Source organism: Vidua macroura, chromosome 3 (assembly GCF_024509145.1).
Source record: "Vidua macroura isolate BioBank_ID:100142 chromosome 3, ASM2450914v1, whole genome shotgun sequence".
NCBI classification, from domain to species: domain Eukaryota; kingdom Metazoa; phylum Chordata; class Aves; order Passeriformes; family Viduidae; genus Vidua; species Vidua macroura.
Window position 1 is genome coordinate 36633076 of NC_071573.1, and position 27034 is coordinate 36660109.

General features: G+C 43.5%; 1 protein-coding gene across 2 annotated transcripts in view; it reads right to left on the reverse strand.

The window, feature by feature from the left end:
- Positions 1-27034, reverse strand: part of REL (REL proto-oncogene, NF-kB subunit) — a 39593-nt gene that overhangs the window by 10586 nt on the left and 1973 nt on the right. The window contains exons 1-4 of one of the 2 annotated variants that reach the window (XM_053972472.1): positions 18810-18880; positions 13752-13894; positions 10990-11138; positions 7043-7134 (exon numbers count right to left, since the gene is read on the reverse strand). In XM_053972472.1, coding sequence (XP_053828447.1) covers positions 7043-7134; positions 10990-11138; positions 13752-13894; positions 18810-18816 — 391 coding nt within the window. In that variant the 5' untranslated portion in view covers positions 18817-18880. Of the gene's footprint in view, positions 1-7042; positions 7135-10989; positions 11139-13751; positions 13895-18809; positions 18881-27034 lie in introns of those variants that run through there. The other variant, XM_053972471.1, reaches the window with a different exon arrangement.

Below are 27034 nucleotides of genomic sequence, written 5' to 3' on the forward strand. Positions count from 1 at the left end.
ACGCTATGTACTGGAGAGGAGGAGTAGCCGCTTCATCAAGCCCTGCAAGCTCCACACAAGCAGGACTGAAACTGGGGGCATCACACACGTGAAGTAAAAACATCACCCCATGTGGCACCTTGGGGCCACAGGTGTGGAGAAAAAAGGCTCCAACACAACACATGAACCAAAAAAATAAAAAGGGAAGAAGTTCTCTGATTTTGGCAAGGGTTCAACTTCCTCTTCTGACTGCTGCTTGCTGTGTGGTACCACACCTTAGAGTCTTCATCTGGATCCAGCTGAAAGAGCTGGAGCCCGACCAAAAGCCTGGGTATGTTCCTGTGATGGCCCAGTCTAATTACAAAAAATAGCTTTAACCTGGCAGAAATCCTTTAACTGTACTAATCTCTGCACACAAGAACACATGAAAAACTATTTGTAAGCTTTACAAGGAGCTTTCAGAAGTAACTCACAGAAATTAGAATCATTTTTTTTAAATAACTAAAATTCTAAGGTAAATATGGACTATGATGTCAAAAAAGTCCATAAAAATACCAGCAGCACCATGGTAAAAGAAATGCAATCCTGCTCACCAAGATTCTGGCAATAGGGTTGCAAAAGGAGTACCTGGAGTTACAGTCAAACCTGGGGAGGATTTGCTGTTCATCTGGAAAGGCGCTACAATAACCAGTAAGTAATTTCATTATAGATCTTAGAAGAGTTTACAACTCTTCTGAACAAAATTCTTGTTCCTCAACTTTACTAAATAATTATCTTGGAAATAATTCCCTAGTCCATTATCTGCTAAGGTGGGAAGAGACCAATACAGCTCCAGTGTGGGCAAAACACCCTACGTGAGCTAACTGTGAACTCCTTCCAACCCAAGCTGGCTGATCCAGGCAGCTCCCAGGCATCAGGTTTGAGTTGTCCCTATCTCCAAGATTTTGTCTCTCAAATCCAGAGATGCCCCACTGGGATTCCACTGAATACCTGCTGGATTTGCTTCTGTAACACAAAACTGGAGACTTTTTGGGTTCAACACACCAACATGCAAGTCCAAGTTTGGACACAAAATTAAAGATGCTGGTAATGTCAGGCCTCCTGTTTATTAATTTCTAATTATAGTTTTATAGGTTTTCTAGTATTTCGACAGCTTTCAGCATCCAGCAAGGCCAATAAAATGTCATTTATATGATTAAATTAATGGGAGATTAAGGGCTCTGATGTTCACTCATAAGGTGATGCTTCAGGGAAAGTTAAAAGTTTATTCTGAACACTGAAGAGAAATGATCAAGGGTTTGGTTTTTTAACTGATAATGTGACACCTATCAAACAGCAGATGCCTCACACAGAGCCCATCACCCAGCTAATGATGTCAACCTTCTGGAGTGGGCAGAGCTGGAGGCATCTCAACTTAACCTGCATGGAAACTTCCAGGGCAATGTGGTGTGACACAGTAAGAGAGGGGGCTCTGTGAAGAGCACAGCTCACCCTGCAAAGGGACATCCTGTGACCTTTCCCTGTCAGTGAGGGGCTGCAGGGGCACATGAGCCACATGAGATGTCAAGGAGAATGACCTTCCACAAATTAAAACACCCCAGAGATCACACATCATTAATAATCATCACACATCACTCCCCACATGTGTGGGGAACACACACCATTAATAATCATCATGAGTTGTTTCTCTCTTACGCAGATGAGGGTTTTTAATTTAGGGATATGCTGGGAGCTCAGTTTCATTTAAGGGATGACACAGAGGTGGTTTGCCTCCAGGGTTTTGCTCCTGGAGTACAAAGATACCCCCTTGGCCCTGATACCGACTGGGCAGTCTAACTCGGTCCATGCCAGAGGTTTTGCTGCAAAAGGTGGCTCTGCCCAACCTTTCCAGCACTGCTCAGGCTGGCTTAGCTCTCATGTGGTGAATCAGATCAAGGAACTGGTCTGGCTCAGAACTATCTTGCCAGAAGGGAAGAGGAAAAGACTTGTTTTCATCCAGCTGGTTCCCACGACAGGCAGCCCTGACGCAAGGGAATTGGTGGAAGCAGAGCTTCTTCCAGAGCTGCTGCTGATTTACACCAGGCTCACCCAGGCAGGGAAATGGGCTGCAAGTCACAGGTCCCTTTTGGTGCCCAGGAGGTCCATTTCAAATCCAGGTTATCCCCCCAGCCTATGTCCCTGCTGCAGCCACAGCTGGGCTGGTGTAGCCTTTTACTAACACTTCCCGAGGAGTAGGATCATGAAATGGTCTGGGTTGGAAAAGGACCTTAAAGCTCATCCAGATCCACCCCCTGCCATGGGGAGGGCCACCTTCCGCTATCCCAGGCTGCTCTAAGCTCTGTCCAACCTGGCCTTGGACACTTCCAGGGATGGGCATCCACAGCTTCTCTGGGCAACCTGTGCCAGAGCCTCACCACCATTAAAGAATTTCCTTTGTATATTCAACCTGAATTTCCGCTCTTTCTGTTTGAACCCACTATTCCTTGGTCCTATTACTACAGTGTCTGATGAAGAGTCCTGGTGAAGCTGGGAACAAGGGGAGGGAAGGACTGTGGCAACACTGTGTTTCTTCTCCTGATACACCCACACCTGTTTTATTCCATTGGTATCCACAAAAAGGTAATTTTCAATCCATTCTGCAGGAAAAAGAGAAACTTTTACGTGTACCTTGAAATAGAATGTGCATCAGCAACATCTATTTTTCAAAAAGCAAAAACTCAGGGAGTTGATGAGTGCAAACAACTAAAATTCAGATGACATTCTACAGTCAGTAAATGCCCAAACTTCTAGGGACACATTTCCCCAGTTTACAGAAGAAAGAAATGCAGGGGAGGTGAATGGCCTGGTCAAGGGAAGAGCTTTAAATACAAATTAAAACTTTCAAAACTCAGCACTTGTTTTGCATAGACAATGTTTCTCTGGCTTCCTTTCCTGTTTTAAGTTCAATGTGAAAAAGGTAAAGTTGCAACAGATTTAAATGAGGGTATCCATCAGCCTCTCTACGTTCCTGATACCTTTCTTTAGCAGTTTCTGTTTCTATCATAAAAAAATAAAAAGTCAGCATTTTTGTCTTGCTACTCGGTAATTTTCCTTTTTAAACAATTTGAAAGCAGGCTGTCCTTTATATTAACACACACATTTTGGAATAAGCAGAAAGGAGCATTTGCATGAGATCAGAGGAACAAAGCTAAGAGTTAAGGCCATGCCATGATCAGGACACGCAGCTTCCCTCGAGTGGGTTTGCTCTGTGCCCCTTCAAAAGCTGATGACTCTCATTACTAGGATTTTACACTTCAGGATTTAACTGGGGGGTTGCACATTTGTTTTAGTACAAGAAAAGAAGCTTAAAGTTTCTCGTGATATCCGAGGAGATCATTACAGTGGACACCTTCAACCCATTCCCACTGCCAAGAGCCACTCACGTAATCCATGGCTCCATAAAACTCCCTATGGAGCCAGCAGAGGTGGAGAGGGGGATCCTGGGGATGCCACAGGAGAGCGGCATCAAAGGAGAGGGGGTTTCTCATGGAAGCAGTGCTGGAGGAAGCTGCGGAGAGGGGACAGTGTGGGCGAGCGCAGCAGGGGCGTCACGGCACAGACAGTGACAAGCACGGAGCCGCCGTGGGGTCAGCTGCTTGCGGGCGGAAAGGGGAAACGGCAAAGGAAACACTGCGGAGGCACACGCAGACGTGTTTAGGTGTGGGCTGCAGGGGAGAGCCTAAAAATGAACTGTATGCTCCTAAGCACAAGCAACTGCAAAGGAGCAGGAAGTTTAAGCCTGTGGCAAGCTCCAGAGAAAGTCAGGGTTTCCCCGCTGATAAAAACTGCCTGGAATTTGGTGATTCTCACTCCAAGACAAGTCCGGGGTTTTCATGCTGCCATGCATTTGGCTAGAAAAAGGTCAGTCCTCTGTAACACTGCACTGAGTACAGTTTTTCCATAATTTAAAGAAAACACTTAGGGCTTTTCCTCATTGACAATTAACTCCAGTTGTTATTAACTCAATTGTTGTCTCTATGTCACGTCACACCCACTCACAAAAGCTCTTAACTGAAAACTGGCTCTTCTTTTAATTTGAGTTGGCTGTACATCAGACAGTGCATGGGAAGACAAGGATATGGCACAACTCAAAAGCTCCTAAAAGAAAACAAACACCATAGAAAGCAGACATGGACCAACTCCACTGGAGGAGTAACGCTGCTGCTTCGATGCTGTGCTATTTGTATCATCATCATCATCACCATGCCAAGGAGTCCCAGTTGCATGTTAGGTTGACACTGTGCCCCATTTCCCTGGAGAGCTTAGAGATGAGAGACAAAAGGGATTTCTAGAATTCTTGAGATTATTAGAGGAGGAAAATATATGGCACATGCTTTGGGAACACCACAGATTGAGACCACGGTGTGGAAACACCAATTCCCTCTCTCTCAAACAAGGCTAACACAAGAGGAGCAACCTGATTGCAAGTCATCCATCCTAGTGAATGCACACAGCTCCTACAGCCTGTGCTGAACTTCACAAAGGACAAATGCTGTCAGCCAAGACTGGGAATTCACAGGGAGACAGCCTTACACAGGTACACTCGCACAAGGACTCCGATGCTGCACCTCCAGCTGGGCACACGGCAGTGATCTGCAACAAAGTTCCAATCACCCAGGGATTCCAAGGCAGGCATCAATTGCTTAGGGTCAATACTGAACCTCTCTTCCCCAAAAGGAGGCTCAGAATAGGGAATGCTTGTTCCAGAAGAAAGTGAGAAAAAAAAAAAGAAAAGCCTACCAACACACAAGCACCCTGAAGGCTCATTTTCCATGAAGTTCCTTTGATGATGTCATACAAGAAATGAGTAACACCAACTTGCGACCTGCTTAGAGGATGCACAGCTCCGGAATGTCTCTAAACAGGGAAGTCAGATGCCTTTCTGAAGACACAGAGGTAAAACACAATGCAGGATGGATTCAGCACAGCCTGCACAATCCTGGAAAATGTACCAACACTCCTCTGACCTTAAAAAACAAACTAAACCAATACATAAAACTTTCAACCTTGTCAAGCAGCGAACATTTTCAGTGATTGCTGCTCGCAAAACACTGTTCTGATCAACTAAATAAACATGTAAAAATATTCCTGTCACTAATCCTGTTTTATTAGACCTTGGTCCCAGGCCTTACTAGGCTCTGCTCAGCATGGGACTGCCCTGGAGGCCGTTCTCAAGTGGCTCTGCTTTGTGCTGACATGTTAACATGTGACAAAGGACAGTGACACAGATGGGGATTGCCAGTGGCCCCTTCTCAGCAAAGCCCCTGCCCAGAGCAGGCTGCTGCCCTGTGTGTCACCCAGGCAGGCTCTCCCCTGCTGCCAGGGCAGCAATGTGGCCTCCTCCACTGCTGGACTGGTGGGAAGCAGCCCAGGATCTGCCCGAATGCTACCGAGCACAACTTTCTGTAGTCGTCCAAAATTTATTAGTGGATGTGGAGTTAAGTGCCAACAACTGTAAAAATCTACTTCCTTCTACAGAAAAGTTCCCCTTTTATTGTTTGAAATCAAGGTAGAGCTGGCTGTGTCAAGTCAACATAATTCAAACCCTTAAAGTGTTTAAATTGTGCTGATGAACTAAACTCTTGTCAAAATACTGTGTGCATACATTATCATAACTAGGGTATTTGCTCAGATGGGTCATCAGGGCCATCAACCTGATTCCAAACAGCTGCTCTAAAATTAAGAAAAATATCTAAGACATTTCTTATTCTGCAATAAATTCAGCATCCTTCTTTTTGTCCCAATTCAGGGACATGTATTTTTAAAGCCAGCCAGAAATCCAGCTCTCAACTCTCCATAAAGGATCTTACCTGAATATAGCAAGAATTCTGTGGGTATTAGAAAACCCAGTGAAGTGTCTGGAGAATCTCCAAGCTCCTGCTTAGGGAAATACACTTAGGGAAATACATGACTACATTGACACTGCTTAGCTAATAATTTGGGGGTATTTATGCTTTTCAACTAATTCCCCCAACTTGTGCCTGCATTCTGCATATGTTGGTCCCACTGTAATTGGCCAAAATATTTTGCAGTGTGTTCCCTACCCCCTCTGTGCAGAGAACGTGGCAGTTAAATTGCTGTGAGGGGAGTTGGTTTAGCAAGTTGATCTGAAGGGAAACCACTCTCCTTTTTTTATTTTTTGTTTTCAAGTTGGTTTTCCACTGGAGCAACTCACTGTGGGGCCACGCAGCCCCTGTGTGTGGTGGTGTGAGGAAAGTGGTGGGAGTGTGTGAGCAGGGATGGAGGGAAGAGCAGGATGACTCCTTCTGAGAGCAGCCCACAGATCTGTCACATCAAACAAAACCCTGTGGGCAACCCATCACAGGTGTGGTTCTGCAGCAGCAGGTCCTGCCTCTGACCTTGATGAGCCCAACCACAGCATCACAGGATGGTTTGGGGTGGAAGGGACTTGAAAGATCATCTTGTTCCAACCCCTGCCATGGGCAGGGACACCTCCCACCAGACCGGGCTGCTCCAAGCCCTGTCCAAACTGGCCTTGACACTGCAATCCTGCTGTGGATTTCTGAGCTCCCATGCTGTGAAATCAAGTGAGGGGTAGTTCCTAGTGGGCTATCAGCCCCCTGACCTGGTCACAAGAGACACAGAAAGAGAAGAGATGAGAAAGTGGCAAGTGAGATTTGTATTGGCTTAAGTTGTTGCAGAGTTATGCTAATTCAGTCTTTTACTCCCATCACTGCCAAAACTGGGGAAATCCAACTCCCAAGATACTTGTAGAAGTTTCCAGGAAAGGTTTCTGCTGCTAGCCCATTCCTTCTGTCCAAGTAGCAACTCAGACTGCTGCTGGGAATTACAAAAACTCAATATAAAAAGAAAAAGGGCAACTATCCAAATAGATTCATCATGTGATGACTGGGAAGAAAGACTGGGAGGGACACAGAAGGGAAAGACTGATTCTCAGAGATTTCTTGGAGGAAAAAATAAAGCTCCAACACAAAAGCAAAGGCAGGACAGGACAAACAAAACCCCATCACCCTGCCAAGAGAACCAACTGATTTACACTCACCATTGAAAGGGTTAATTTTCTTCAAGATTCGTAAAGAAATGGATTCTTTCAGTTCTTTCTTCTTCACACACTGAATGCCCAGGTTCTGAAAACTGAAGCATATGTGGCAAGATTTCAACAACTAATAACATCTTCAGTGTAGACCTTTAAATAAAATATTCATGTTAATTAGTGTGATAACATCCAGTGTAAGAAATGAAAAAAAGCTTCTTTTGAGAAGGGTGTACAAGACCTGAAGAGCAAAGATGCTGTTTTTCCTAAAGTAAGGGCAGACACAGAAGCAAAAACACCCTAAAATAAAATTCTAAGTAATTTACATTCTTAAAAGTATTTCTATATTAAAATTTATTACTCTGCAGTAAACCTACAGCAATTAAAAGGTTAGATACTCACTCTTGGGTGATTTATAATGACAATCATTTTTGTAAAAAATAAACCTGGTAATTTGCATTAGTTAAAGGACTTGCTCTCCTGCTTTTATCAGGGAATGTAAATCTTAAACACTATTATAAAGGGGTTTTTTTAAACAGGTCAAAACAGGTTTTTAAATCTCAGATAGTTATGGAAAAGTTCTGAAGAGTTGCAGCTCCTCCTGATTTGCATAAAAGTGCAGGTCACCCTGATGCAGGAGGTGGGGGGAGTCCCAGGCAGGCTGACTCTTTCCCACATGGAAAAACCATGACATCATCAAAGCTGAGTGGATGTAAAGCAGGAAGTTAAAAAAAAAAAAAAAACAACCAAAAAAACCCACCAAAATAATCTGTGTTTCATGACATTACAATAACCTCTGAAGATGGGTTGTGCCAGCAGGCAGCTTTCTCCAGAAGTCTCAGCCATTTCCCTTCCCTTGAACCTCCACAAACCTTCTTTGCTTCAGCAAAAGAGCATCTTACTGCACCTAAAGATAGTCCTTGTTCCTGCCAAGAGTGCTTGTACACTTCTGAACAAGCCTATCCTAGCACGAGGATTAATTAAGTTTAATTTCCCTAAACTCCCCTGTCTGCGCCCAACACACTGTGTTCAGAGGTTCCCAAACCCTCTGCCATCAGGCTCCACTTCCAGAACCTCTGCTCACTAGAGGAAGGCACATGCTTCCTTTGCGAACTGAACGTGATGTGACCTAGGGGAAAACAAAACACAGCAGCATCTCATAATTCACTGAAGCACTCTGCCTTCCTATCGTGGCTACTGACATTCAGACTGGGACTATACCTTGATGAGCAATCCTATTTCCACCTGCTCCTGGAGGAATTACTTTCTTCAGGGCTTGATCACAGCATTCATTCTTTCCCCTACCTCAGAACACTCACTGTATTCCACAGATTTTTGAATCACACTTCAAAGTCCACAAACAGGGGCAGTTCCTTATTATACCCCCAAATGAAGCCTCTTGTGGACAGGAGGCTTTTCAGCAGCCCAAAATTGTCAGATTATCAATGTTTTCTAAGCCTGTGCTGTCACAGTGAAAGTGTGTGTTTAGCCATGGCTAGGCAGAGGCTGGGTCAGAGGAGGAACTGCTGAGAGCCCCAGCAGGGCTGTGGGGTTTCACATCGATGGGCGCTGACAGGAAGCAAGTGAGATAACGAGAAAAGAGAGGGAGAAGTAGGAAGAGAGAGAGAAAAAAATGAAACACACCTAAAAAACCTATGACATCATCCTTGTAGAGAGAAGAAACTAGGAAGTAAAAATTTGAGTATGCAGGCAGCCCCACAAGCTCTGACTTTCCTGCTCTTGCCTTGATGTCTCAGCCAGGGAGGGCTCTGATCAATTTTGGGCAGTGGTACAAAGATCATTATACCACAGGCAGAACAAAATGCTTGGGAACTTTAAAGCATGGGGAACTTTGAACAGTAGAAAGCAGAGTAATTACTCAGAGCAGCCCAAAATCTGTGATTAATAATTCCACTTCTACTGAGGAAAAAAAAAAAGGATTTTTTTTTTTTTTTGCTCAATTTGGGATGCTCAGCAAGAATAAAGAGCCAGAAACACTATTGACAGAGGACATCTGCTCACTAGTACTGGATGAGGCTTTTCTCCAACACAGACATGAAGAGAAGAATGTGAAGGTTGAGTCACCAGCCACAAAAAGGAAAATGAGTTTAAACATCCAGATCCAATTATGGATCATACTGTTCTTTCATCTTAAAGCAACCAATGATTTGTTAAAAAAAAATGAGTGTACCGATGCTGGAAACATTTCAAAGGGAATGTATCGAGCCTCCTCCCATCAGGACCTCCAGTGTTAAACACAAAGCTCACCGTTTTACATTATCAATAAAATGAAAGCAGCTCACTTACTATTCTGTAGGAAACTGAGAGGTTCATATCCTAAAAATATTGAGAAGAATTCATGGATGGAGCAAACAAGCACCAGTGCCTGAAGCGAAACAGAAGCATGGCATTTTGCCAAAGGGACAGGATTTGATGCAAACATATAATGGAGATGAAATCACAATCTGCAAATAAATATTTGCAGAGCATCTCAGTGCTTCTTGGCATCACATCCTGCAATGGCCCCTCTAAAAGGCTCACCTCATGCCTCCACACTGAACCTTGTGCAACCAAATGTCAAGACGCGAAGCAATCACCAGGGTCTTCCTGCACTCAGTGATGGGAACACAGGGCCAGAAAAGGCATTAAGCAATCAGGCTTTTCTGCATCGGATCAGCAGGCACAGAGCTGAGGGGAGGAAGTGGGATGGGCCAGAACAGCAGACTTCCTTTGACCTTGGCTGAGGAAGCTTGATCTGAGAAGACCGAGAGGAAGCTGGTGAATGGATGGTCAAAGGAAGGTGCAAGATCCTGTTAGAATTTAGGATGTTTGCAAGCCAGCATGCCCCGTGCCACTGGAATGCGCTGCAGCACATCCGTGATCCCTTGAGCCTGGGCTGGATGCTGAAGAAGTATCTCCACTGTTTATTTCACCATCAGTGAAATAAATCACAACCTTCAAAACAGTGTCTTCAGCTGTCTCCTTTAATAGTGTCCTACTGACTAAACCCATGTAAACATGGAGTAATTTCACCAACACCAAGAGAATCCCATTGGCCTGAGAGCTGTGTTTAAGAGCTACTTATACACTGATTTTCTTCCCAGCTCAGTTATGCTTACCCCAAACCAATAGCCTACTTCCGTATTTCCTACATTGCAAACTGTGAACCGCAAACAGCTTGCCAGTTCTAAATTCCCCTCTCCATCAATAACCACTCCATGTTTGCTGCAGCTTATTCTGCTTTTATTTTATAAAATAAGCTTAGAGGAAACAAGATCAAATACAACTGTATTTGAGATATTCTTAACAGCACTGAGAAATGTCTTGTACACATCCTGAGTTTTCCTCTCTGCATCCACAAGCAGATCCTTCCCTGGCACACTTACTCTTCAGAGCTGGGCCTGAGCAGAATCTGTATTCTCACTCAAAAACCCCCAAGCGAAACAACAATCAACAATAGTGACAGCTGCTAACATTTCTTGATGTGTCACAACCACTATCTTCTAGCTTACATGATACTCAGCAACTACAAACTTCTCCAGAAAGTCCAAATATAATTTCCATGGAAGGTGTGAACTTCCCTCATCACCACGAAATAAAAATTCTAATGCTGTTACCCTTTCTATTAGTCATCATTTTTACATGTAGGAAAGAGTCATGCTCAAGAGTAAGATGCAGTAATGAACAAGGCTAAAAAAAGTAAGTGGGAGAAAGGAAAAAAAGACATTGGGAGAATGGTTGAAGGAAAGAAAAGGGCGACAGGAAAGAAAAAGTGCATGTGTAGTATCGAAAAGAGAAGGAAATACTTCAAAGGGAAGTTCCCCGAGATGGATTAGTAAACTACAGCAAAGACAGCATTGTAATTGCTCTTTTAATCATTAATATGAGTTTTAAAACACAAGATTAGCAAATCACTTGCACAATTAATCAAACTCCCAAGCAACACTATTACTCACGACAGGACTCGCCGTTCTGGCCCAAACTCAGCTTCGTAGTAGCCATCTTTGCAGTCTTTTCCAACCAGATCATGTGGGTGTGGCTTGTAGGGTTCATTCTTTGTTACCAACGTAGTTCTTATTTTGATTTTTCCAAAATAGTTCAGAATCTACAAAAAAATGTGGCATATTTTCAAGGTTTTAGGTATCGGTACCCTCCTGTTACAGAAAATCCATTTTATCCTGAAATGGTCTACGGAAGAAACACCAGAGCTACGCAGGTGACCATACAGAAATGTTGCCTGAAGAAGTCTGCCTCCAAAGATTCTGGGAAAAAAAATTCATAAAGCCTCAGGGATGAGGATACTACCTGTGCATGGAACACTAAGTAGTGAAAGAGGATCTTAGCAGATATAGCATGACATGACACATCTGACAATCAGACACAGCACGACAACCCCCTCTGAAGTTGTTGGGTTTTTCCCAACTAATTCTCAGATGAGTACTCAATCTTACATTCAGGCTGGGCAGTACCAAAGTCTCAAGCTCCTACCAGAGCTTTCACAGCAGTCATCAGCCAACTCAATGAGCCTTTCTCAGGTGCATGAAAGCAACCTCAAGCTGATGGCTACCAGTGAAATCACCAAGTGTGGGGAGTGTAAAAGGAAAAAAAAAGGAGGAAAAATAGTTTGGCTTAAATTGTTTGACGCATAAAAAGCAAATACAAGACTTACTCAGGCACACGTTTGTGCAGAGGTGAGCTTTCCTCCTCCACTTCCCCTGCCCTATAAGTAACAGTTCCTCCCCTTCCTTTCCTCTTCCAAAGACTCCAAGAATCCACCATGTATCCTTTTTAGTCAACACTTCAAATCTTTAACTTGAACTGTGCTCTTTTACCTGTCATTATCTGTTTGCAACAGTCTCCTATTTGGCTCCAGTCTTCACGCAAGCCATGGTAACTTTGTACCCTTAAAATGATACTTCCACTGCTCCTTCACTTTCTTCAACCATTACATCATTACTCCCTCATTTTACACCCAGCCCCATGAACATGAAGACTGATCTAGCTGCTTTTGGTGCTCTAGTTCCCCCTTGATGTTCATCTTCATAACCACACCATGAAATTTAATCACTTCCTGGTCCCTCTCTTCACATTTCCATCTCTAGAGGGGACTCCCCTGGAACCTAATCAGCACTAAAGCCTCCCACGGGCTTCAGGGAGGCAGGAATTCACCTAGAAATCACCTGCTATCAGTACAATCAGCTCTGTCATCAATAGTCACCTTTCAAAATAACAAACCTGGCCAGGCTCGCATGGTCACATACCCATGTCCCATCTCCCCTTTGGGTTCTGCCTGGCCTTCATGCACAGCACAGTCCAACAAAAGAGGAATCAGTGCTTGATTCAGCCCATTCAACTTGTGCCCTGACACAGACTTAAGCTGAGAGTCTGTGCAAGCCTCTACTCTTGCCAACAGCCCACACAGTTCCTTGTTCAATTGGCAGAGTGCTGAAAAAATTAGTCTGGCACCATCTCCATTTCCTGCATTCCCTAACCAAATCTGGCACTGTGATAGGTCAAAAGGAAACCTTCTTAGTAATTCTGGCTCCAGGGCTGGACTAGCTTCCACAGTTGCTTTATGCAATAGAGACTCGCTCTGCTGCTCAACACGTGACTGCCAACACTCTCCTCAAACCCTCCCTCTTAAAGAGCTTTTGTGTCTCAGCATAAACCATCCCATATTTGTCCCATTTCACATCTTCTCTATTTGTTAATTTCCTGCTGTGATTCCAGAGACTCCATTTTGGGCTCCCCATTGTTTTTTTTTTAAGCTGGCACACTCTGCAAACATAGATACACAGCCTCTGTTCCTGGGCAGGAAGATGGCAAGTGCTCTTAACTTCCCATTTGTGTTTTCTCCTCTAATCTCAGCTCTGACAGATTTCCTCCAAACTGAAAGAGATCAAGGAAACACTGGTAACTTAAACATCAGAAAGGGGATCAGAAATTATTTTTTCTTACCCTACCCCTACCTGTCCAGGGTCTCCTTTGTCCAACCTATGAAAGCTATTGCCCAAGTAGTTCCTCCATTCCAGCTCTACTGTCTCTGTCTTTGTCCCTGGTTTGATCACAGCTCTCAGGGCTCCTCTGAATCCCTCCATTCTGGATTTCCCAACCCATCCATGGTGCAATCACCCAACTCATCAGCACTGCAGATTCTCTGAGGACACAGTTCCCCTTTCTGAGCTCATTTTTAAATTCTGACTCCACACACTTCACGCTGGTGTCTTTTGCACCATTCTCTCCATCACGGGTGACTGTTCGCTCGTACAAAGCGCCTTCTTTCATGTTGTGCCCAGCAATGTTTCAAAGCCTTTCCATATTTTGTAGGTAAATTCCTTCAATGCTCTCCCAAAATTCATGCTGCAGTCCAAACCTTAAAACCAAACCCACGTCACCTAACTAAGAAAGCAGAGCAAACCTGCATACAGAGAAAGCTACTAATGAATGGTTCCCAGACCTTGAGTCTTCACTGCATCCCCTCTAGCAGCACTTTGTAAACCACTTCTTCACCTTCTCCTTTTTCTGCAAACCAAATCTTTTTGTGACCAGGTGCAAGTATCTCTTTTCCCACTCTGCTGCAACTCCATTTGCATGCCAAGGAAAGAATCCCAGAAGGTGAGATGAAAAGCATTGTATTTACTGTGCAGAGTCCAACACATAGTTACGAGTGCCATGGTAATGCGGGCAATGGTAATTCCCGGATAAAAGCGGTATTTACCTGGATGGAAGGGAAGGTCTTATTGTTTTCAGTACTGTGTTCTCCTGGAATGCTGCCTGCTGATCTTCCCTCACATTTGTATCTGAAACGCATGCCCCTTTGCCTGGGTTGCTCAAATATTTCAATGTAGGGCTCAGGGCCACCTTAAAAATAAAGTATTTTCAATGTTAGGACACAGTAGACCTCAAAAAGCAGTAGAAGATGCAAGAATTAGAATTTCTAGACTTTTGATTCACTTTACCATTTTTCCACTTGGTCTACCTTATCAGGAAATCTACTCTTTATTTTCATGTACATGCACGTGTTGAAGGTGGGGGTACAAGGGAAGAGAACAGATTTGGATGAAACACCCATGGTATCAATGCTATGGAAGTAATTTGCAAAAAAGACATCCTTCCCTCCATCTCACCTAGAACTCAGCTTCTTATAACCATCATAGAAGACATGTCTGATGAAAGAAGATTTTATACAACAAAACCCAAATCATTATTAGGGATTTCTCAAATCATTATTCAACATCTTTAGGAATAATACAGTTATAAGAATGGCTGTCCTCTCCAAGCACAGGTACTGCCAACTGCTGTGTTCTCTTAAGCATCCTCTGAAAAGGAAGATGTTTGCTCAGAATTCATTGATTTAGCTCCTATCACAGTGCAGCAGAAACTATTCAAATTATGCAAAAAAAACCCATGCTCCTACTGGGTGGAAGCTCATTATCACTGTGAGCTCAAAAAATTCCTGATTGCTCGTATTGAATTCTACATTTTGAGCTGCCCATCTCCCATGGGGCTGGTTTCTAGTTGCAGTATCTCCTCAGACAATGAAACCTCAGAAAAGCTATTGGGCAGTTGTCAGAAGGAAGGTTTTTAGGAAACACAGAGTGATAGCTGAGAATAAGAAACAGCAGAACTCTTAAATGGGGTGGTTAGAAAGGCATTAACTTAGCAAGAGTCCAAGTACTTTTCAAGTGATGTTTTACTGACAGACAGTAACAAGCTATTTCATATATCTCACTGAGAACATCAAACAGTGACAACAGTGGGATGGCATGTGAAAAACAAACAACAGAGGCTAAGTAAATATTGTTGAAGTTGAATCATTACAGTGCTACACAATCAGAAGAACGTAGCTTATGGAAATGTCTACTGAGCTCCCTGTCATCTTCATATAATAGCATCCTCCTCAAGCAAGGCTGAGCATAATAAACAGGAGAGACAATATCCTATGGCACAGCGCTGAAAAAAAATGTGCTTGGACTTCAACATAATAAGTAAAACAGTTATTAAATATATTGAAAGTGCTGAAAGGGTAAAAGAACCCCTACTTCCTTTTGCCCAAGGTCTATGCTGCCTGTGAATCCACAGCACATGGGTTTTGGCAGAGGTGGATTCCAACCCTAACTCCATAATAAAGCCTTCTCTTTTGCTACACCTACAATGGTTTAGGCACCCCTGCCAACACAAAGTGTGAACTTTATGCCTGGGATTTGTTGATCACAAAAGATTTCCAGTGCTGCAGCAGCTCATACCCAAAGTAGGAAAATATTATCATCTAAGAGATAAAGTAATCAAGAGCAGCAGAGAAGGGATGGATGGAGAGAACAACATCTGAGATATCACCTCAGTCTGACCCGAATGCACATTTATCTGTCACACACCTACAAGCAAGGGTGGAACTGCATCTGCCACCATGTGAGAGCAGCTCTTATGTTGGGATGGTCTTCAACAACTGGAGCCTCTGCAAAACCTTCAAAAGCACAGTGCACTTCCACTTGAGACTGTGTTTGGGGTCAAAACCTTTGGGAACTGTGGCTCAGGACTCTTTATGGACCTTTCTAACAGTCAGTCAAAATGCAGTTTCTAAACTGATCACCTCCCATCAGGTAGATTTTCAATAACTTTCTGATCACAAGCCATGAGCTGTCACATTAAATACACATTAGCCACCAGCCTAGGTGCAGTTCCTCAGGAGGATGGTCCCTTTTCCCCCAGCCCTTTAGCTAACTCTTCTTTAGATGAGCTTTGCATATTTTCTCTTTCTGGAAAACAAGAAAAAGGGAAGGGGAAGGCAGGCATTGATTAAAAAAAAAAGCCTAGAAATGACGTAAAGCTGGTTTCAGGGAGAGCAGAAGTCAGCCTCTCGCAAAACCATGCTCACGCATCTGTGTATGGCTATTTTAATTTTCACACTTCAACTTGCCTATGCTATTGCACTGATCAGTACAAATACAGACACGTATCCATATACTATATTAAAAATCTGTTTTACAAGTTAAAATGACCACATTACAGCAAAGTGCCTGCTAATCTGGCACTAATCTGGGAGATTCTCATGCTTACATAGCTGCTAACCAGATGGGCAGGATACCCACAGACCTGCACATGGGTGCAGGTCAGAATTTGTATTTGGCAGAACTAGCCAGAGCCTCACTGCTCAAAACTACACGAGCACAATCACTTGAGGTCTTTAACTCTTGCTCCTTTAACCAACAATTTCCCTTCATGTTCCATCAACACTTGCTTGAAAGGGCTATTTTCTCACCTCTCAAGAGCCCTTTATTTTAAGAGTCTGGGCTCAGTGATCTTTACAGGGCTGTGGTCGAAACAAATGTCATTGAAGGTAAACTCACCGCTCAGCAACAGGTGTGTTTGTGGGAAAGTAAAGTTCGGTGATGCGGCAGCATCCAGAGATTAAACATTAAATTTCATTTTGTCTTGGCTGCCTCTCTCTCTATTCAAGAATCACATTATCATCTCTGCCGTGATTATCAGTGTCGTCATGTTTTGTGTAGAGAGGAAACACACAGAAGTGCTTGTGAGAATGAGAGGTATTACCAGCACTCTACAGCCAAGTGTCCGGTGTTCCCTATTTCTGTAAATCAGCAATGTGCTTGTGAAGTGGCACAGCTTAACTATGTCACAACCTGCTCTCTCACACACACAGAGGTCTGTTAGCTCCCACACAGACACTACAAACCTGCCCTCCTCAGGTCTCGCTTTGTGTCAAACAAATGTGAGATATGCCAAAACCCAAACTCTCACTAATTCTACAAGAGAAACACACAGCTATTCCTATTTATTACCTGCCTGCCCACAACTACTCCATAAAGCATTCGAAATGGAAGAAAAAAAATCTAGCTAATCCTACATCTAAGTTCTTAAGAGTTTAATTTGTCTTTGTAATTAATTCTAATTGCCTATACACATGCTAGCAATAGAAACATTGTGCTACACATTATCACATGCCTGTCATTCTTTTTGTTATTGAATTGCTTTTTCCCCCTCCTGCCCTGAATACAACACTGAATAATTTTAAAGAGAATATAGGAGACCAAGTGTCCCAATTATATATGCAAGGAAAGGAGGCAAAAGCAATGACAGCTCCGAGAGTTCAGCAAGGAAAAGAGGTAGAAGCAGTGTCAGCTGTGAGAGTTCAGCCAGTTATGCTCATTCAAGAATTGAAGGGTGTTTTATTCTCACATTTTGAGCAATACAAAGAAGAACAAAAGGACAATCCCTAAAACTCAGAACAGACTTCCATCAGACCTCTCCATGACAAGAAACCTGTGATAGTTTGAAGTTTAACACTGCCGGTGCCATGGGGGAGGAACTGTGACATGCTGCCACCAAGCAAAGTGACAACCCGATCAAGGGTTCTGTCTCATTCCTTTGCTCCAAGCAAGCAGGCTCTTGAGGAACTGCCTAATTTGTCATTTTCTTGCACGGCCAGGAGTGCCCGGTGAACAGACTCTCCATCAACATCTGCGTGTGAAAGCAGAGCAGCTGTGGGTCTTTGTGGAAGATGTGAAAGTATCACCCGAAACCCTCCAGCCTGAGGTGACTGCAATGAGACACAGATGGGAGAAGCATGGCTCTTTAACTCTGATGTCACTGCTCTGAACTCTGTCAAATCCCTGGTGGCACGAAGTCTGTCACTTCTAAAAAGCAAGAATCTATCTTGTAACCTTCTGCACCACCTCAGGCAAAGCGGGAGGATGGCGAAAGCTTTGTTATAGCACACCCCAATTTAAGGAAAAGTAACTGGAAACATAACACGATTTGATTTGAAAAAGCAGTAATCTACCTACGGCTCCATAAACGGCACAAATTTTAACAGAGACGAAACAATGCTCACGAACTTCCTTTTTACTATCGTGTTACATTACAAAACGGCAACCAAAAGAAAAAAAAATAACCGACAAAAGCTAGCTAGTACCAGGAAGTTATAAAATTCTCCCGCTGAAAAAATTCCTTATCTGGTTCCTAATTACACTGAAAATACATAAAGACACGAAGAAAAAAAAAAAGCAAAACCAAAAACAAAACAAACAAACCCGAAAATGCTCTCTCCTGCTTCGTTGTTGCCACTTTAAAATGCATCATAACATTTAAAGCACAAGCCCAGCTGTTTTCTCTCCATGTTGATAGTTAGTGCACCTATATATTTATCGGGAGTGAAAGTTCATACCTTGCTAAGTGGGAACAGAACACACACTTATGTTCTGAAAAGCAGCTTTGCCTAGAAATACTATTCTAATTAGTATAGCCAAGTTTTAAATTTAGGGGGTTTTTTTAACCCTAAGGAAGATACCAGAGAGACACCTCCCGAAAGGATGACAAACTCGGTTTAATTTAGCCTCTAGAAACTTAATTGTGCATTTTGTTGTAATTATTCAAAGCACGATCTCTTATCCGCATTACTTTGCATTTGTGCCATCACTATTTCTCATTCAATTACATTCTCACAGCCGAGTTCCGATGAGAAAGGGATCCTGATGAGCACGACCCGACCTTCAGCCTGCTGTCTCCATCCCAGAGACCCGCGCGCTTATTTAACACCGAAACGCTCCCACTCCACAATTTTAAGACCAAAGAAATCCACTTGAAATCAAACAGCCTCATAAGATCCCGTCGCGACTCATCCGAACAACCCATCGCCGCTTCAGCCTCGAAGCGTAAACACCCGACGTGACCAGCGTGGGAGGGCGGAGAGTGCTCGGAGCCCCCCGGAGCTCCCCGGGGCCGCCGCCCGCGCCCCCCGCCCCGCCCCGCCGCTCACCGGCCATGCTGACAGCTCCGCTCCGGCCTCTGCGCCGCGGGGCTCCGGCCCGGGCCGCGCACCTCGCAGAGACACACGGACGGCCGCGGCTGCCGGGCTCGCCGCCCTTTTCAGGGGGAACTTCCCGTGGGGCGGGCGGGCGGACGTGCGCGCTGAACTGCGGGGCGGTGCGGGGCCGCCCCCCGCCCCGCCCCGGCACCGACAGACCCCGCTCCGGGACTGCAGCTCCGCGGGGAGGGCAGGCACAAGTCTGTCCTCCGGTCCTGCCCTGCCCGGTAGCCAAAAGTACGAAGGAAAAAGTTCAGCTCCTCTGCTTTCAGAGCAGGGCAGGTACAGCGAGAGCCTGCTTCATTTCCGTACCCTCGCTCTCGCAGGACATCGCTCCGACACTCCCGCTCTGTCAGCCTCGAGAGACCAATCGCTCTCCTTATCCGTCTTTTTCTCGGTTGCGTAGAGCCTGGTGGTCAGCCCAGGGAAGGGAAAGCTCTAGGGAAGACTGTACCGCAGCCTTCCAGCGCCTACCTGAGCCCCTCATTTGGTTTATAAGACGGACAACGATAGACTTTTACCAAGGCCTGTAGCAACAGGGCAAGTAGGAATGGCTTTAAATTGACAGAGGGCAGGGTTACATTAGATACTGATAAGGAATTCTTTACTGTGAGGGTGGTGAGGCAGTGGAACAAGCCGAGCCAGAGAAGCAGGGGATGCCCTATCCTTGGAAGTGTTCTGGGCTAGGCTGGATGGAGCTTGGAGCAGCCTGGTCTACGGGAAAATGTTCCTGCCCAAAGCAGGGGGTCGGAACGAGACAGGCTTTGAATGCCCCTCCCAGCCCACTCTCATTCAGTAACTAAGCTGTACATACTAGGGATAGACCAAGATTGCAGGTAAAGTAAGAAATAATCACCTGAGCCCATTCAGTCACAATGATCAACTCTAAATCTACCAAACCTTTGGAGAATCCCAGATTCTGCACCTCACAGCTTGGCCCTGACACACCGAGGTGAAGCCAAGGAGCTGGACACTGGGAACAGCCCCATGTTTGGATCAGGTGGAGAGGTTAGTAACAAACAAACAAATCTGAAGGCCAATTAAAAACACCTGAAAAAAGAGGAACACAAAGGAACAGGAAGGCCACACCTAGCTGTGGTGTAAGACTGCTTAGCTAACAATAAAATTTTAATTTTTTTCTTAAATCTTTAATCTGGGAGTGGAATAAACTGTCCCATGTGAAAATGCAGTTATATCAATTAGTATCCCTGAAAAAGAAAGATTAATAAAATAACAAGAAAAGCCTGAAAGAACACTCAAGTGAGGTACAAAACCAATAGGTTTTTGCTTTTTTCCCCCACTATGCTATTTCTAAAGCTAAGGTTATTGGGATGTACAGAAATGAAGCACAGCTGAAAATGCTGTTCTACAATCTGCAAATTTATACACCAATCCATGTAACTAAGCAGAAGAGGCTGCCAAATGCTTATTTTTCTTCCTGCTCTGTAGTCCATCTCAACAATACTTTTCTTTATAACCTTAGTTTTGCTCAACTATCCTCACATTTCCTGTAAACAAAAATTATCTTTCTCCACCCCACAAGCAAAACTTTCCTTCTTAAAGATTCATGGTTTGTCACATGGTAGGATTGTTGCACCCCTGACAAACTTATAACTGAAATTGGAATAGAAGAATCCTAGGGAGAACAAAGGATAATCAAAATGTCTGTGACATTAGCGTTAAGATGATTGAAGAGAAGAAAAACTACATTTTTCAGATGTTATAATAAAATTATTCTATGGCTGTGGGTTAGTTTCTTGCCAGAAGAATGTAATTTCTTATTTTCTTTCCCACAAAAAAGCCAAAACAAAACAACACAAAAGATATAAACCAGCAATGCCCTAAAGTATAAGAATTTCAGACTAGACTTTTACATCTTCAGGGATTTCTTGGATTCCCTATGATTGATAACGTACAATAAAGCAGATCTAATATTTTAAATCAAACTTAGACTTTACCTACACAAGCACACGTGACCACAAAGCACAAACTGACAAAGAAACCACAAATAAAATTGTGCTGCTCTACAACAAAGGCAGCAAATAGGAAAACTGCACAACCTGAATTCTCTCTTCTCTCTGCTAAGTGCCCCATCCAAACAATCAGCTCATCAACAACTCATATTAGAAGATACTTCAGTTTTTAACTTGATCACCTGGTTTTGTACAAGCCTTTACTCACAGGCCTGAACAGCCAGAGAAATGCTCCCAATTTGAGGGCATCCCTGCAGATCACAGGAGTGACCTGGACAGGATTTTTAAAAGGAAAGGGCTGCAATTCCTTTGGGATAGCTGAAGCTGTAGATGTGAGTTTTGAGTTTGGATGTAAAGGTAAACTCAATACTTTCCCTTACTTATCTTCAGGCTGGTTTTCCAAATCTCTGATAGTAAAAACTGACATCTCAGAAAGAATTAATTTAGTTGCTTCCCTAAATACAGTTTATGTCTCTGGTTCCCACCTATTTCTCCAGCCCATGACACTACTGAGTAAACACCGACCAGGGGATCAGGGAGACTGTGGCTCAAAACAGAAGTATCTACTGATTTCTTCAGAAGGAAAGTGTTATTGTAGGGTACACAATCTAAACCAATGTGAAATTAAGGGCAGTATTTCAGGCAATACAAATACCATGTTATGACTAAAACATTAATAAACATTCCCTACTTTTCCCCAGCTCTTTTGAACTCTAACTCTTAGGGCTTGCAGGAACAGGCTATTCAAAGATAATCCTTAAGATTGCACGTTTGAAATTGAGGTGGTATTTCACATACACAGCAGGGTCTTTGGTACAAACTGCTCCTTGATACTATTTTAAAGAAAAAATGTGAATGGATTGCACTTCTTATACCATCCTAAAAACTTTATCTCTCTTCCTTCAAATGAAAACAACTTCTGATAAACAACCAACCATGTGAAGAGTTGCACTGTGTAAAATCTATAAGCTCACATTATCAGAATACACAGACTAGATCTGGCTCAGGAAGATCCTGAACAAAGTGACTAGAGGAAGGACAGCATGAAAAGGAGATGTTTTCTTGATGGTTTTTCTATAGCAGTAGCCATAAGCCAATGGCCAGGGAAAATCACAATAGTGGGAACAAAAGGAGCTTTCAGTCTAAGACCAGCATAGCTGTTTTTATAAAAGATTAATGTCCCTAAATGCTATGGAAACCAAGAAGCCTGCCCAAGAAAAAGGCAAAACCTAAGCAAACGAAAGAGGCTTTACTCAAAGTTGTGCAAGTATGAGGATATTCCTCTATTCCTGACTACCCTGTATGCAACTCTGCTCTGCTGCCATCGGAATCCCTGGCACAGAGATTATCCTGGGAGAGTGAGGTGAACTAGAGGATTGCAGTACAGCTTTGGCAATCACAGAAACCTTGCCAGCAACTGCTATGAAGTGTAAGAACATGTCATAGCTTTGGGTATATGCAGATCTCTGCAAAAAGCAGGACGGAATTCCCCTCCTGCAGCATTGCATAACAAAAGCCAGGTGCTTCACTATTATTTTTGTCAGCTGACTTTGGCTATAGCCAGAGGTGAGATACCAGAATTCTTAGGCCAGTCTGATCCAGTGCTTCACTTCCTGTCTTCCAGTTAAAGCAAGTGTTTTAAGTTCCCATTTCTTCCCACTTATCAAGCCCAAAGACAAGTCCTACCCTCCTGCTTTTCACTGGCTGCTGTGCTAACACAGTTAACACCTACATTGCTATAAGGAGTAAGTCATGGGACAAACAAGGCTAAAGTGGAGGGATAAAAAAACAGCACTAAAACCTCCTACAGCAAAGGACTGAGTGTTTGACATGGTACTTGTCAAGCCTAGGACATGGCTCTTCAGTGGTGCTTAGCACAGGCATTGCCCAATGAAGCTGGCTGTGACAGGAGAGCAGCACAGGCAAACCATTAAGTCTTTATTTCCTGTTCCCAGCTATCTGACTTCGATCAAAGATAAGGCTCATGTCACTGGCCTGGTTAAGAAGACACTAAAGTACTTTCAGCATTTGGCTCTCCTAATAAGGTACATCACTAGGAGCAAGAATAGTATGAATAAAATCATTCTCTTCTCTCCTTAAGGAACAAAGTTAAGTCCTGTTTTCTTGTCCACTTTATCTCAAGCCTCACCTACTGCCAGATTAGAAATTTCCAATCCTCTATGCCTTAAGAAACTTTTTGCTGTTAGAAGTATGTTTTTTAATCTCAAAGGCATCTTACTTAAACACTGTCAGACCTTTTGGTGGTTAAAGCTTTTGTGGTTATTGGTCCTGAGGAAGGCTCCTGTGCAGAAGCCATTCTCAAAAAACTCATGGCTTCCAGATTAATGATAAACTCAAAGGTTGTTCAAATCACGCTGCTGGAAGCGTTCTTGTACCACACTTAAGTTTGTTTGACATAGAACAATGCTACTGTGCCTCCCTCAAAACAGGGTGGAGGGAGAGGAAATGCTAATAGAGAAAGGTAGGTCTTGTGGATAAGGCACAAGGCTGTGATTCATGAGACTGGAATTTGGCTCTTGGCAAGTCAGCCTTTCTACTCTTAGGCAAGTTGTTTAATTCTCTAAGCCTCAATTTCCCCAATAAAAATCAGAGAAGATACTTCCTTGCTCCCACACTTCTGCCTTATTCACTCGTGATGCAACTTCTTCAAGGGATGAACAGCTCATTACATGAAAATGCCAAGCACAAACCCATGATAGTTAAATGAACACTGGGGTAGTGTCAGAAAAAGACAGTGTCCTCTCTCTGTCTCCATCCATCCAGGTAACTCACAACTCACTCCTCTGCATTCCCACACTGTTCCAAGCACTCCTTTGGAGACACAGGAGCATGCATAACAGTAACCTGGAGGAAACAAATTATTGTTTTTTTTCTGCTGGCTCAGTTTTTCTGCTGGAGCCAGTTCCATGTGCAATCACAGAAATTACACTGCCAGCAGGAAGGAATGTGGTGGCACCAAGGCCAGAACAAGTTTCTGGAAGACAAATTTGGGCAGAGATACGTGTTTCCTGACAGAGTGCCAACGTCATGGAGCATAACACTGCATTTTTAGCCTGAGAAATTGATAAACCTCCCTGAAACATCTAATTCACACTCCTTCCTTTCCAGGGTTAATACTCAGAGCAGAACTTCTCAGGCACTTTCTCCCCCAGCCCTCTCAAGCATTTCCTATTCCCTTCTACTCATCTCAGTGCTATAAACATATACCACAGTTTGGGGAGTTGCATTATTTAACAGAGAAAAACTTTAAATGTTTGTTGGCAGGCAAAGAAAAAGATGGAGTAGTGTTTTCATTTTCCATAAAAGCTTTTCACTACAGTGAGGCTGATTAGTGACCTCTGAAGTGGTCACTAAAACTGCAAACTCCTTCCTTATGCCACAGTGAGGATTCATCTGATGCAGCAGAGCAGTAGGCAGAGAACTTAGGGACGAGATGAGCTCAAGCTGAGCAGAAGGAGATAAGTCAGCAGAAAACCACCTTTTTCTGCCCAGAATGATTTTTTTTCAAAATAGATTACCTCTGTAAGCCAGATCACTGTGGCTGCTTTCAAAGGGAAGCCACAAAGCATAAGGAGGCAGAAGGAAGGATAGCAATTGTCCCTTTGGCAACAGCAAGCTGTTAGAGTACCTTAGTTAATAATGAAAACTGCATAAAAACATATAGGCAATGTATGCCTAAAGTAATTCTGCTGCTCCCTAAAACTACAACACACACCAGCCAGTCATTGTGCACTGGGTCCACTTCAGAGGACAACAATCGTTCATCCAGATTTTTATTACAGGACTTCCCTTTTTCCTCAGGGCTCACAAGGAGTTTAAGCTACTTAACATCACCTTGAGCTTCAAGAATCTCAGATGACTGTATCTAAAGCCAATAATCAGAATCAATTAGGTTGGAAAAGACCTTTGAGATCAGAATCCTATCTTTGACTGAACCTTACGTTGTCAAGCAGACACCAGGAGTGAGTGCCCATGCAGTCTTTCCTTGAACACCTCCAGGGTTGGTGAATCCACCACCACCACCTCCCTCAGAAGCCAAATTCAGTATCTAATCACCCTTTCAGTGAAGAAATCCTTCATAATGTCCAGCACAAACACCCCCTGGTGCTGCTTAAGACTGTATTCTCCTGTCCTATTGCTGCTTGCCTGGGAGAAGAGCCCGACCCCCACCCGGGCACAACTTCCTTTCACAGAGCTGCAGAGAGTGAGAAGGCCACCTTAAAGAGGTGAAAAAGGTACCTTGTTTCAGTACAGTCCCACCAGATATATCTCCTCTTAATTTGAAGTCTCACACCTTAATTTTCACTCTCTAGCCCAATGACTCCTGCAGTTCTGATTTGAGCAGTTAAAGGATTACACTCAGGAATGACAGAAAGTGACACCATTTATCAGGCCAAAGGTAAACACATAACATCTTCTGGGACAAGATTACACCTACAAGTCAAATCCTCCTACACATCAAGTCCTCCTACACATGCAAAGCAAACCTGCAGTTTGTAGATTGACCGCTACACATTTTATCTGGCCCTGCATTAGCCCTTTCTTACAGATTGCCCGGGGCTGTGTGTCACAGGTGCCACCTCAGCATGCAAAGCCATACCGGCAGTAGTTGGCCACAATAAGCTCGGAGTAAGCCACAACCAGGCTGCTTACCCCGCTGCTGTCTGCACTTTGTGCCTGTCCATCCAGCTTGCTGCCATCCTCCAACAAAATAATTTAGATTTATTAATAAGGCCTACATCTTAGTAAGGCTACCATTATTAGTCTGAGCTTTCTGAATTACAGGGTTGAAAACCCTTGATTTCTCACCCAGAACAGTGATGAGTTTTACTATTTCATTGTCTTGTTCATTTGGCAGTTGCTACATGACTTGTCAATTTTGCTTTTAGGACATCTGGGGAAAGTTTGACATTGCTTTTGTAATCAATGTTGTGGTTAACCTCTCATGTAACAATGAGTTTGATAAATACTCATTCACCTGCACAGGATTTCCACTTGTGAGCCTTAATATTGTTGAAAACAGATCAAATCCAAACAACAACCTCTGGGTTTTCAATCTGAAATACTGAGCCTTAGGTATAGTAAATGTGTCATGCACCATGAGACTCATAACATTTTCAGATGCCTGAAAAAAATACTCCATGTACCTTACTCACTGTGTGCAAATAAAGAATACATATATCAGTGTGAATTTTTTTTAATTAAAAAGAACAACAAACCAAGAGGAAGACTACTTCTTCAAGAGATCTCTTGTGCAATACAAATCCAAAAAAAAAGGAACTGAACTGATTTTTTGTTCTGTGCAGTGGAAATAACAGCTCTAGACACAGCCTGTTGAATGGAAACACAACAGACACCACAAGCTGCTTCTGGCAAGTATGTGCAGGAACCAGAGGAAGGAGAAGGCCTAACCCAAGAAAGAGCTGACAGAGAACAGCCAGTGGCCAAAATGATTAATTAGGACAAGGGCCAGAGTCTAATGAAGGTTAATATCATGTATAAAGTTGAATATAAAGAAAAGGCAACTGCTTCATGGAAAGGTTCCTTAACGGGCAGATGTAAAAAAGATGTAAAAAAGACAAATTATTAAAGTCACGGATATCCTAGCTCCACTTCTGATCAGTCTCCAACCTGGGGAGACCCTGGGGTGCAAGTCAAGTCAGCAGTGCTAAAAGTCAACCTGTTCAGTTCTCTGTTTCTCAAAAGGCTGAGACAGGTACCTGCCACCTAAACCTTTCCATTGCACCAGCCCCACAGATTCTAAGATAAGCATTATGGGCTCCAGTATCAAAAGAGTAGAAAGTAAGGACTGGAGGGCCTTCAGAATAAAGTCTCTGATTACAGTTCCAGTGGTTTTACTCCAGCTTGTCACAGCAGCTTGTCCCTTCAGGGCCTTGATACCATTGTCTCAGTAATGGTGAATAACATTCTTGGCTTTGTGGTGTCTCAATAAAATGTCCCCTCGTGGTGACAAACACGATTTCCTCACTGGGCACACAAATCCTGCTTCCCCCACTGCTCCTGTACTCCTGGTTTACTGCTTCTTCCAGAACAAGGAGGTCAAGATTTACATGTGCAAAGCAGAGAGCTTTAGTCTCTGTGCACTATCTTCAGATCTCATCTCCAAGAAAAGGAGCCAAAGAGAGTTGACTGTGCCTTTCCTGAGTTCCCATTAAAAGGAAA